Source organism: Alternaria novae-zelandiae (genome assembly GCF_023758075.1).
Source record: "Alternaria novae-zelandiae strain BMP 2774 chromosome Unknown scaffold_11, whole genome shotgun sequence".
Classification (NCBI taxonomy): domain Eukaryota; kingdom Fungi; phylum Ascomycota; class Dothideomycetes; order Pleosporales; family Pleosporaceae; genus Alternaria; species Alternaria novae-zelandiae.
In genome coordinates, this window is record NW_026056971.1 from 113,488 (window position 1) to 126,136 (window position 12,649).

Here is a 12,649-nt window from a genome sequence, read left to right on the forward strand (position 1 = left end):
TACGAGTCCTTGCGCCGTGAGCGTGGGTAGGTCCTCAGAGGAACGTGGTCTTTCAACCTCTGCGTTTTGCACTCGGCTCATCATAGGCACCTTCAGCATCATCCCCATCGGCGTCGTCTCCAGCAGCGGGTTTGTTGGCCTTCTTTGGTTTTCGTCTCTTCCGCTTGTGCTTGACGGGTGGTTCTTCTGCAGCCGCAGTGATCTCCATGGGGACTTCTTCTGGCCTTCGCGATGAAACCTGGAGGGCCTTTTCAGGAGGAGCTTTGATTGTATATGCCATCGGAAGCACTGCTGGTCGTGCGATTGGAGGCAGCTCGCTCTCGTTCGCCATATTCTTGCGCATTCCTCTAGGGTTCTCTGCCTTGAGCAACGCAACGTATTCAGCGGTGCGTTTGGTATGCTCGACCTTGGTCATGATCTTCCAGTCCTCAGGCTTGTCTGCTGCTCTCCACTTTTGCCAAACGTCGTCGTGCATCACGCTTCCGCTGAGGACAACGAAAGCGCAGCTGTTCCACAGTGTATGGACTGCTTGTATGGGTAGCCACTTGGGCCGCAAGTCGCCATGCTTCGCAAGCCAGTATGCGACCTTTGCTGGCGTAGGACAGATGTTGCGTAAGTGTGGCTCGACGTAGATTGTGCGCTGGTCCCAGAATGCTAGACCGTCGTCATCGGTAACTTGGAACGAGTTGTGGGGTAGGTATTTAGGAGGGTACGAAGAGGGCTTGCGGCGGACATGGTAGCCATTGCTCGAGAGCTCTAGCATATCAGAGGGGTGGTCGCGGAGTGCTTGCTGCAGGAGGATCTGAGAGGCTTCGGGCTTCAGGGAGGAGATGTTGTGGTGTTCGAGGATGGCGGTGAGGTGGATGTCTGTATAGCAAGTCAGTCATGAGATAGACATACAATTGGGCATGTATACAATTCTCCTCGCCATCGACGGTTCTGTGACGGTCCTGCAGCCACTTTGCCCGCTGCTCTTCCTGGTGGGCATAGTCGGTGAAGATGAGCTCGACGCCAGCAGCAAGCTGACCAATGTACTCTGGCGTGACAGGCTTGGTGGTGAATCTGGGACCAGGCTTGGTGGCTTTGAGGTCAGTCTGTTCTGGCTGGTCAGTAGGTGAGCTGGTTCTTGTCTTCTGCATCGCCTCGACCAGCGCATCGTCTTGGTCGCCTTCAGCAGGCGCTTTAGAGGGTGCTTGGGCAGGCTTGGGCCGCGGCTTCTCGCGAATGCCCTTGAGCCTGAGCGCTCTGGGAATGAACATGGCACCGATGTTCCGCTCTCGTGGTGGAGAGAGTTGACAAGAATTGGCGTCACTGAACAAGTTCGAGTGCCATCGCAGACGACATTCGCGACGCGCCGCGGCTCAAGCACGGACCTACGTCAGTCCCCAGATTCTCAATTTCCCTACAGCGCTGTCTCGGCCAACGACCTCACAAACCTCCTTCGTACCCGATTCTGCCTTCGACCGCCAAGATGGCCAAAGAGAAGAACTACAACCCCGTGCAAGAAGCCAAGAAGGCCGAGAAGCAGAAGCAGATCCGCAAGCAAAAAGCCAACCTCCAGACGCAGCGCAACGAGAAACTCGCGCGCCGAAACCCCAACCGCATACAACGCGACATCGACAACCTCAAAGAACTCGACCAGAGCGGCGCAATACGGCCACATGAGCGACAACGGCTACAGGAGCTGGAGAAGGATCTCGCCGCCGTCAACAAGGCGCGCGCAGCACTCGGCGACAAAGCGCCCGTCTTCAAGCCAGAGCGGCAATACAACAACGACGATAGAGGGCGGGGAGGCGACCGAGGAGGCAGAGGCGGCGGCATTCTAGGCAAGCGATCGCGCGACGGACAGCGCAAAGACGACGACAGCAGCGACACGGACGACGACGTGAAGCGCATCCCCATGCCGCGCGACACACCACCGCCCATACCACGGAAATACCTACCCCAAGACCCGCAAGACGAAGCCGCAGCGCCCGCCGAACCCAAGAAACCCACCATCGTCTACGAAGCCGCACCCCAGGTCCGCGATCTGCGCAAGGAAGCAACAAGATTCATGCCTGCGTCTGTGGCGCAGAAGGTCAAGCTGGCAAAGGGCGAGGGCCGGTTACTCGAACCCGATGAGTTTGACAAGTTGCGGGAAGGAGGGTATATGAATGAGGGGAAGAAGAAGGATGACACGGAGGAAGGTGCTGAGAAGATTCCACGAACGGCCGAAGATGAGGAGTTGGATGCTTTCTTGAGGTTACAGAACACGTCGGCGGGTGATATGGCAGAGCAGGTTGCTGAGGCTGCGGTCCAGGAAGCAGAGTACAAGATGATGGCTGCTGAGGCCAAGGGGCAGATGCAGGGTATATCTGACGAGGCCAAGACGGCGGAGAATACACTCAAGCATGTGCAGATGGAGGAGGTGGAAGATGAAGATTTATAGCATGCTATGAGAACTGAGTGTATCATACACGACTCATTCCTTCAAACGTCCGGTCTTCGTTCCCAGATTCCACATCCTGCTCGTATTTGTGAGAGTGCAGCATTCAGCGATAAGGTGAGTGCTACCATTAAGCGGTGAGAATTCTAATTGCTTCGCAGAGAGTAAGCAGCAGGGCAGTTGATGTGCGGTTGAAGCTGCGACTGAAGGTCAAAGGAACAGCCAAGGCATGTCACAGCAGAAGACAGATTGTTGATCATTGTTATTTCATTCATGGAAGGGTATATAGATATGCGGCTTTCACGCCGAAAGGGTATGTTCCATCCATCGCAGTATCATGTTCGTCCATTCTCAGGTCTTCATGGTCGTAAAAGAGGAGGAGGTATCGTGGCTACCAGGCAACAGCAAGAAGGAAGCGAGTGCTTTACTTCTTCTGGCCAGTGGCGCCGGAGAGGGTGTCGGAGATGCTCTGGCCAGCGTTGCCGAGAGCGTCCTGGGCTTGCTTCATGACACCCTGGCCCTGGGCGGAGGCATCGTCGCCGCCTGAGCGGGTGGCGTCACCGAGCTTCTGTCCGGTGGACTTCTGGCCCTCTGGTGTGTATGTTAGTTGATGGCCGGGTGGTAAGTGGTGAGTAGTGGAAGAGACATACCAGGCTGGACCATACCGGCAACGCGGTCACCGGCTCCAGTGAGGCTCTCGCTGGCCTTCTCGGTGGTGGACTTCTGGGAGTCGGGGGTCACTGAGACACTGTCAGATGGTGCACTGAAGTTGGGGAAAGACAGTAAGCTTACTCTTCTCGGAGGCTTGCTCGCCGAGACCCTTGCGGAGGCTGTCAGACATGTTGGTAGTTGGTGGTTGGTTGGTTGAGGGTTGAAAGTGGTAGTTGTAGTTGAGTTGATTGGAGTTGAGTGTGATGAAGGTTCGAGCAAAGGGAAGCAGAAGCAGTCTTATATACTACCCTTCAGCATCGTCCAGGCTGCAGTGACGTGCTACGAAACCCGTACGTCATGCCTCGCGAGGCAGGCACCGTAGCCGCAAAGGGTGTGGGTGAGAGAGGGCAGCAGCAGTCCTACCGTGTACTCAGTGGGCCTTGTTACTTGCTCCTTCACATGTACGGTCGACAGGGTCTACAGGGGTTCCTGCCAGGATGTATACCAGTTTGCAGACGCCACAGCCCGCCACGATAGGTAGATCAGCACTTCCGCTATATGTGATTGATGGTAATCTGGCGCCTTTGCATGGCATTCGCGTCATCTGGGCACGGCTTAAGGTGGGTACGGGTTCCAGATCTTCTGCCGCGGGACGAACACTGCCCCGCTACGAGCGAGATACGCTGTACAACTTGGATAGAGGGGCAGGTGCTGCCGCGGCTCCCCCTCTCCCATAATTGCTTTCTGAACTGGATAGTTGGTAGCGTAGCAGAGACATAGTTGGTAGCGCTGGATTAGCATCAGTTCTTTCTTGGAAACGGTAGACTATTCCCTCGCCCTACTTCTAGCTCACAGCCATGCTCCGGAGTAGGAGCCGCTGTTTGCCAACATCGGGTACGCGAACAGAGCGAGGGTTTAGTGGGGCAGTACCCCGCTGACGTAGCTCAGAGGCACGAGGAAGTCGCGCAGCACGTGACCTGCATCATCACCATTTCACACTAACCCCAATCCATCACTCACCACACCACGCGCTGCGCGTGCAAACATCCTACAGACTTCGACACGTCCAGCTTCTGCAGTTCGGCTGAACGGCGGCAATCGACTTCACGCGTACAGCGCGTACTCCTACAGTGGACGGCGTTGCTAATTCTGGCCTTTTGCCGCTGAGCGAAAACTTGTTTGACATCTGTCGCAGCCTATCCACTTTTCATCTCGTCAACGTCGTCAATGTGACGAGCCTTCGCTTGGGCGATTGGAAGCTGTGCACATCCTGCGCACAACTCCGATCATGTACTTACATAGAAGAAGCGGGCCGTTATCCGTTGCTGAGCTCTGCGCTGTCTGCTGTGAACCTTGGCTGATCTCACAGCATCCGTGGCGAGGCTGAGTCCTGCCAACATCGCGTCCATTGGTACCACAACAACTGCAAGTCAGCAACAAAAAGCGGGAGAAGGGTTGACCTATTTCCGGCCGCAGCTACGGCCTCGAATCACTATCGGAGAACTGGCCCTTGTCTGCACGGCGAGGTCTGCGGTCTCACCTGGCCGGCCGCAGTCACCCTTGGGCCGAGCCCGCGCACAACTCAGATAACGCCGGCTATAGTGTACTCCTATAGCTGAGACCAACATCGCCCTATGAAGGCAATCGCCAGCATGATGCCAGCATGGTCAGCAGTCGGAAGTGCGACCGTCGGATGCTCGATGAAAGCTGCCTGGAGGCCTGACAGCCACATTCAATAGCCAACAACAACGTTCGACCACTGTCTTATACGGGTCGCATGCATTCGAGTCTTACCGCGCGACTTGGAGTCGTCTCCCAACTGTGCCGTCGGCGTCGCGCGATATCCTCAGGAAGGGCTCGCCGTTACACGCGATGCTCCTGAGCGAACTCCAGGGTCGGCAAGGCTGGACAACGCTTCACAAGCCACGAAAGGGCCCCTGTGCCACAACCGACCTAACCAAACAGGCGATATTTCAGATATACAACCAATCAACCTTCAATCTCCCATATCTGCCTTACCAATAGGTATACCCAGCGTCTGTTCCCCGTGTTTCAGATCGGATCCGCTCTAGCGCTTTCCTAGACAGTAGTCGCTTCATGATAGGGTCCGCGTCGATCAGGCTCCGACAAACCTAATTTTACTTACCGCTGCACAGTACCAAACCTCACCGTTTGGTGTATGGACATGCCCTCTATCACAGTCATTGACTCGTCGACGGCTCTCGCCCGCATGAGTCTCCATGCCTGACAATCCGCAAGGCCGCCTGGCTAGCTGTGCCACAGGCTCTAACAATAGCTCAAGCACAGTAATGGCAGGGATGACTTTATGCGGCAGAGAATGCCATAGGTACATTCGATATGTCGAACAGGTTTGCTTGTGTACAGTATTCTCTTGGAGTTCTCGGCGTTATCTGCACTGCCGTGACTAGGATCGAACTCACACGCCAGCCTACAGTCCGGTTCCTTGATACATCTGCCTGAACTTTCGAAGTCGAGGTCGCTTCGGTCAATGTCACAGCGTCTGGGGAAAACATAAAACACAGAGCGGTTCGCCTTCGTTAGTTGTCACTTCCTTATCAAGCCAGCATCCTCTCGTCGAGCTCGAAGCAACTCAGTAATCCCTATTGTCACTATTGCCTAATCCACCATGAAGTACCTCACAACGCTGTTGATACCTCTCCTCTACTGTACTCCTACATACGCAGACTTTGCCGATGACGCATTCTCAGCGATAAAAACTCTACAAGAGAAATGGTACAACTCTGATACTGGTTTATGGTACGTCGCAGTCCACTCTCTCAATGGCCAAATCTAATCTCTACCAGGAACGACTTATGGTGGCAGTCTGGCAACATTATTGAGACCGTCGCGCGCTTCGGTATTCAGGATGCCGACTTCAAGGAGCACGCGATTAACATCGTCTCCACCACATACGCCAAATCGTCCCAACAGCACGGGGCAGATGGGTGGAAGAACAAATTCTACGATGACGAGGGGTGGTGGGCCATGGGCTGGATAGCCTCATACGATCTCACTGGAGACATGAAGTACCTCGACACAGCCAGAGATATCTTCGCCGACATGACTACAGGCTGGGACGGCAATCGGTGTGGCGGCGGCCTATGGTGGTCCAAAGACCGCGACTACATTGCTGCCATCTCAAACGAACTCTTCTTATCCGTTGCTGCCCATCTGGCAAACCGGGCTGAGGGCCAGATGAAAGAGGACTACACCAACTGGGCTGAGATGGAGTGGGACTGGTTCGAGAAGTCCGATTTAATCAACTCCGACAGCTTAGTAAACGACGGCATCGATCCATCAAGCTGCAAGAACAACGGCAGAACAACCTTCACTTACAACCAAGGCATCGTCCTAGCTGGTCTCTCGGAATTAGCTCGCGCAACAAACAACGGCGATTACATCGAAAAGGCCTACAAGCTCACCGCAGCGTCGACATCCAAACTCAGCGATGGCAGTGGTATCCTCACCGAGCCCGCTGATGGCCCTCTCGACCCCGTCGCCTCGCAGTTCAAAGGCGCATACGTTCGCGGTCTATCAACGCTGTATGAAAACGCGCCACAAGAAGGTGTCCAACAATTCTTCATGCGGAATGCGAATGCGGCGAGGAGTCAGCCTAGGGTTGATGGAGGCGTTATCATCGATTTGTGGCAGGGGCCCAGCGACAATGGCAACCCGAGCACACATGCGAGTGGCATTGACATCCTTGTCGCCGCTGCGCTGGCTGGAGAAGCTTAAGATGACTGGCATTTGTTCCTGATCCTAGTAATGTTTTATACCCCCTTCTGTTTTCGTTTTCTCGGTTGTTTGGCGCTGGATCTCGCGCGTTTGTGGTCATCTTGGTCGGAAAAGAAAGTCATTTTGTTTAATGGTAATTACGAATTTAACGACATATCAACATCGATCTCCGAATGATACATTCATTGACCTACCTGATGTCGTTGTTGGTGGATGTGCCGGCCTACATGGACACGGGCCAAATCAAGTAAAGTTTGACCTGCACAACGTGAACGGCACACTCGCTAAACTTCCAGTGAAACCTCGACCGGGCTCTTCCGGGCATTGCACGAAATCTCACAGAAGAAAGCCATACGATCAACTTTATTGACACCCTGCACGCAGGAGGCATACTCTTGCGCGCTCGCTGTCGAGCACGCAATGTTGCGGGGAAGCTCCGGGGTGGCCGGCACTTGTGCACGAGCGACGCGAGGTCGCGCCCAGACAATAGCATCAACGTTGTTCCCAGCTCCACTCTCCTACACTTACCCGAACGCGTCCAGTACGTCCTCGCCTCACGTAAAATGTTTTACCGAAGTGCCTTAGTCAATACAGCGCAGATGCAAGTCGATAAGGCTACAGCTGCGCACTGTCCTTGCTCGAAGATACGCCCCGATCTTTGCACACGTCGATTAGGGCTAGAGGCGGCATGCATGCTGCTTCGTTTGTTGGCGGCTGCAGGTCTTGCTGCTCATGGTAGGGTAGATACGCCCGTGGTTACACCGGTTTGGGAGGGTGTTGTATTGTCAGAGGTGCTGTCATGCCGGGTCTATCTGTTGATTTGGGATGTGCAGAGAATGCGTGATGTAAGGTTTGCGAGCTTTTTGCCTTGTTCATCTTGTGGGTAATCAGAGCGGGATTGGAAGAGCTTTGTCTTACATATCAGACCTCATTGTTGGAGGATTCTCTTCACTTTTCACACGTTCTTCGTTTTTCTTCATCTACCTCTCGTCATGGGCTACGAAGCGAATAAGTACCGGTCCTGGCTGCCAAACTTCCTCAAGAAGTCGACTCAAGATGACGCCACGCCTGATGAGCGGACGTCTCTTCTCCCAGACTCGCAGCATGAGGAATGGTCTACTGGCGAAGACTACGAGCTCGAGGACGGTACTGCGTCCAGGTACCAACTTATCCTCCATGAATTCTGGGTACTGTTCAAAGGATCACTTCCCGTGGTCGTAGCATACGCGTTGCAGAATTCCCTCCAGACAGTATCCGTCCTCATCGTCGGACGCCTCTCGCCAGAAGCATTGGCTACCGCCGCCTTCTCGTATATGTTCGCAATGGCTACTGGTTGGCTCGTCGCTCTTGGTGGCACGACCGCGATCGACACGCTGGCTTCTGCCAGTTTTACCGGAAGCAAGAATCGGCATGACCTTGGTATCATCCTCCAGCGCGCATTCGTCGTTCTTCTACTGTTCTACATACCCATCGCTATCGTCTGGTTCTGCTCCGAGCCGCTCTTCAAAGCGCTCGGCCAGGAGGACTATATCGCCAGAGACTCGGCGAGGTTTCTCTCGGTGCTTGCTCCAGGTGGTATTGGCTACGTATACTTTGAGGCGTTGAAGAAGTATATGCAGGCTCAAGGTATGGTTCTTCTTCTGTGACGACTCGCAAAACCATACTGACATGTTTAGAAATCATGAGACCCGGAACATACGTCCTATTGATTACCTCCCCCCTCAGCGCCGGTCTGAACTACCTCTTTGTTTACACTTTCCAAATGGGCCTCCTTGGCGCTCCGCTTGCTACCGGCATCGCATATTGGGCATCGTTCCTGTTGCTACTCGCATATGCTCGCTTCGTCGATGGATGGCAATGCTGGGGCGGCTGGGACCGCAAGTGTCTACAAAACCTTTGGACTTTCTCACGACTTGCTTTACTCGGAGTTATACATGTCGGCACGGAATGGTGGGCGTTTGAGATTGTTGCGCTTGTTGCAGGCAAACTCGGCACGACACCACTCGCCGCTCAAAGTGTCATTATGACCACGGACCAAGTCATGAACACCATTCCCTTCGGAGTTGGTGTCGCTACCTCGTCGCGTGTCGGAAACCTCCTCGGCGCACGCAATGCCAAAGGCGCCGCCAGAGCTGCCAACGTGGCTGCGGTACTTAGCATGCTGCTCGGTGCGCTTGTACTGGCTGTCCTCATGGGAGTGAAGGACTTTTACGCCAAGATCTTCAACGACGACGCAGAAGTCGTCAAGCTCACTGCAAAGGTAATGCCTTATGTTGCGCTTTTCCAAATCGCAGACGGACTCAATGGCAGCTGCGGAGGCGCGCTCAGAGGCATGGGTCGACAGCATATTGGAGCAACGGTAAACATTGTCAGCTACTACTGCGGAGCTCTGCCACTCGGCATTTGGCTTGCTTTCCACGGCTGGGGTCTTGGCGGCTTATGGGTAGGCCAATGCATCGCCCTGTATCTTGTCGGATTTGCAGAATGGGCGATCGTTGCGTGGAGTAACTGGGACTACCAAGTCAAGAAAGCTTTCGAACGGATGGATTCGGATGACAGGGCGGAGCTGGGCGTGCCTCCAGATGAAGCAGCGCCGGTACACAGATAGTGGCCTCGCATCATTGAGGTTGATCGGACCTCGGAGGTATTAGCAACGCGTCTTACTGTGTAGACGCACGGAATAGAGATAGATAGCTGCCCGGAGCCACCAATGCACGAAGTGTCAAAAATTACTCGATACGTTAAGCGAGACGTTTTTAGTGCCGCCGGTATCTGAACCCTGGCTCCGCGAACGAACCTCACTCCTCATCACATCATCACCTCCGCACAGCTACCCGATCGCTGCGTACCCCACGCCTCGTTTTCTCCTCAATGACATGGAACCCCGTACTGGAAACGCGTGAGTGAACGATGTATGCAACCGTGCATGCGCTGCAGCTCGGCCCATCAATCGACCGCCTAACCTGCCACGGAGATCGCACTTGAAGGATGCATCCGGATCACACAATTCTTATCGAACCAATCCGCGTACCATATAACAGCTACGAAAGACCGTTACGTAGAGGTGTAAAGCTCTAGACTACGTAACAACCTCACCGGAAAGCTCACTTGCATGCATGAGCTAGCGTAACTTTGCTACGCGTCCTTGACTCGCTTCAGATAAGGCTGCGATACCCAGAGATCGAAGCTGCTGAATATCAGCGTTACATATCGCCTATGAAGAAGGTTACTGGTCGGATTCCCCGGGTTTTATCACCGTGGCGCCCGTCATTGTACATGCGTGCATGGCGGGGTGGGTATCCACATCGATCAGCAACGGCTGGTGCATGTCGTTCTCGGTGAAATGAAGTTGCGCAAGAGTACGAGGATGAGGTAGAAGAGCTGGTGCGACCATCATGGTGTTCTGATGGCTATTCAAAAGGGAGACATAGTTGACTGCGGAATAGTCCAGTCCAATTCTCATTGCAGCACTTCTTCGCCTCCACACGCGAAGCACACAACTCCGAGTTCACAACATACATCAACCCAATACCGAGGCCTGTAGCTTCTCCAAGAAGCTACTAGCCGATTGGAGGCAGTACGGTGCTATGCCTGCAGACGACATCATCATGGAGCAGGGGTAGCTCCAAAAAAATGTTGTTTACCTAACAGCAGTTTACCTAACGTGAGCTGGTCAAGCAAGTCACTGATAGAGTTGCGCTCGATATCTTCAGCTATTTACTGCGAGCTCTCCGCGGTCTTCAGATCTGTTCATCCATCTCCTCCCCTCCAGTTTCACTCCATCGTTATCCTGAGACTCCAGCAAGATGAGGTTCACTCCCGCGCTTTTGAGCTTCGCGGCTACGGTAGCTGCGCACGGCGACCACGGTCACGACCAAGACCCTTTGAATGGTCCTCATGAGGGACTGTGGTACAACACTCTTCCTGGTGATGGCGGCAAACAAGTACGCAGCGACAGCTCGAAGCCATGCCGTACAACAATGACTTACATGACTGCAGGCCGACTCCATCTTCTCCGGAATATCCACATTCGGCCGTCTTCCATACCACCCATGTCTTTCCAGCAACACGCAGTTCGACATTGCATTCATTGGTGCGCCCTTTGACACTGGCACATCCTACCGCCCAGGTGCTCGCTTCGGGCCCAGCGGTATCAGACAAGGTTCCCGCCGCCTCAATCTCTAGTATGTTTCCTTGAAAGCAGTCGCATGCTTACTTCTATTGTGTCGTGATCCAAAGGCTCACGCAGAATCGGATTTAGTGGTGGCTACAACGTTCCACTCGCTGCGAACCCGTTCAACTCGTGGGCTAAAGTTGTAGACTGCGGTGATATTCCCGTTACTTCGTAAGTTACTTTACGTCTTCACGTGCTTGAGAAGCTGGTGTTAGGATGTGCTAACTCGTTTGCTCGCGTAGGTACGATAACGCATATGCGCTGCAGCAGATCGAGGAAGGTCACAACCTACTGTTGAGCCGCCCACCACACACACATGCCAACAAGCCCGGCCCCTCAAAGACAGGCAAGACACTCCCTCGTCTGATCACTCTCGGAGGAGACCACACCATCACACTCCCTCTTCTCCGTTCCATCAACCGGGAATACGGCCCCATCACCGTCATCCACTTTGACAGCCATCTGTAAGCCACACCTCCTCCTTCTCCACCTCCCCATTAACTATTCACTAACACGCATCAGCGACACCTGGCGCCCCAAAGTCTTCGGCGGCGCACCCTCCGAACAAGCCAGCATAAACCACGGCACCTACTTCTTCCACGCCGCCCAAGAAGGCCTCCTCGCAAACGACACCAACATCCACGCCGGCATCCGCACGACCCTCTCCGGCCCCTCTGACTACGAAAACGACGGCTACTGCGGGTTCGAAATCGTCGAAGCACGTGAGGTGGACAAGATCGGCACCGATGGCATTATCAAGAAGATCCGTGAGAGGGTTGGCTTGGAGAAGCCCGTGTATCTGAGTATCGATATCGATACGCTGGATCCTGCTTGTACGTTACTAAATCCTTGGGAGAGTTGAGTTATAGATTGGATGGCATAGCTAACGTGTATGAACGCACAGTCGCACCCGCAACCGGCACCCCCGAAACCGGCGGCTGGACCACACGCGAACTCCGCACCATCATCCGCGGCCTCGAAGGCATCAATCTCATCGCCGCCGATATCGTCGAGGTAGCACCCGCTTACGACACCAACGCCGAACTCACCACTATGGCTGCTGCTGTGCGTTTCTATTTCCTTACTCTCCTTGGCTCGATTCTGTATATGCTTGTTTGGGGCTTTCGCTGACGGGATGCATTCTAGGATACGCTGTATGAGGTTATGACGTTGATGGTCAAGAAGGGGCCGTTGAGCTATATGGGTGCTCCCAAGGAGATCATGGAGTTGTAGATGATTCGATGGTCTTTTGATGACCTGAGGTGGTGTTGGGCCGGGAGTTGTGGGGATGGTGAAGCACGGGCGATATCGGGCGTTGAGCGAGCTCGGGTTCTTGGAAGACGGAGGGATGTTTGTACCTGCATGGGACATGTAGATGATAGTGATGATAACGATGACGACGAATGATAGTCTCTTACGGCATACCGCACGGTGTTCCTTCCAATGAACTGCACAATCATCCTAAGCAGGTTGCCATGCATGAGTCAAGCGTTAGGTCAAGTCTTGAAGGTACCAAGTTGTGACTGGTAAGAGTTGATCTCTTAATACTACAACGTAACGATCACTACTACTACACGTCGTCTCTCGTTTCTCATGACATCATCACCACCACATGCTCGCCCCATGAGCCGCCTTTCACTACC

General features: G+C 54.0%; 6 protein-coding genes across 6 annotated transcripts; 4 read left to right on the top strand and 2 right to left on the bottom strand.

The window, feature by feature from the left end:
- Window positions 1-52: 52 nt before the first annotated feature.
- On the bottom strand, window positions 53-1,259 carry J4E88_005824 (uncharacterized protein; the record flags this gene model as incomplete). Its single annotated transcript, XM_049399456.1, has 2 exons — window positions 53-867; window positions 917-1,259. 2 exons carry the CDS (start codon window positions 1,257-1,259, stop codon window positions 53-55), a joined length of 1,158 nt encoding a protein of 385 aa, XP_049254469.1.
- A 212-nt stretch (window positions 1,260-1,471) lies between these two features.
- J4E88_005825 (uncharacterized protein) lies at window positions 1,472-2,428 on the top strand (the record flags this gene model as incomplete). The annotated part of the gene is made up of 1 exon (XM_049399457.1): window positions 1,472-2,428. The coding sequence occupies one exon, from the start codon at window positions 1,472-1,474 to the stop codon at window positions 2,426-2,428; it is 957 nt and encodes a 318-aa protein (XP_049254470.1).
- Window positions 2,429-2,849: 421 nt separating this feature from the next.
- Window positions 2,850-3,266, bottom strand: J4E88_005826 (uncharacterized protein; the record flags this gene model as incomplete). Its single annotated transcript, XM_049399458.1, has 3 exons — window positions 2,850-3,016; window positions 3,076-3,165; window positions 3,218-3,266. The coding sequence occupies 3 exons, from the start codon at window positions 3,264-3,266 to the stop codon at window positions 2,850-2,852; spliced, it is 306 nt and encodes a 101-aa protein (XP_049254471.1).
- A 2,457-nt stretch (window positions 3,267-5,723) lies between these two features.
- On the top strand, window positions 5,724-6,832 carry J4E88_005827 (uncharacterized protein; the record flags this gene model as incomplete). Its single annotated transcript, XM_049399459.1, has 2 exons — window positions 5,724-5,854; window positions 5,902-6,832. 2 exons carry the CDS (start codon window positions 5,724-5,726, stop codon window positions 6,830-6,832), a joined length of 1,062 nt encoding a protein of 353 aa, XP_049254472.1.
- A 992-nt stretch (window positions 6,833-7,824) lies between these two features.
- On the top strand, window positions 7,825-9,440 carry J4E88_005828 (uncharacterized protein; the record flags this gene model as incomplete). Its single annotated transcript, XM_049399460.1, has 2 exons — window positions 7,825-8,458; window positions 8,509-9,440. The coding sequence occupies 2 exons, from the start codon at window positions 7,825-7,827 to the stop codon at window positions 9,438-9,440; spliced, it is 1,566 nt and encodes a 521-aa protein (XP_049254473.1).
- Window positions 9,441-10,638: 1,198 nt separating this feature from the next.
- Window positions 10,639-12,239, top strand: J4E88_005829 (uncharacterized protein; the record flags this gene model as incomplete). Its single annotated transcript, XM_049399461.1, has 7 exons — window positions 10,639-10,776; window positions 10,832-11,016; window positions 11,094-11,177; window positions 11,249-11,470; window positions 11,529-11,839; window positions 11,911-12,071; window positions 12,153-12,239. 7 exons carry the CDS (start codon window positions 10,639-10,641, stop codon window positions 12,237-12,239), a joined length of 1,188 nt encoding a protein of 395 aa, XP_049254474.1.
- Between the last annotated feature and the right edge of the window lie 410 nt (window positions 12,240-12,649).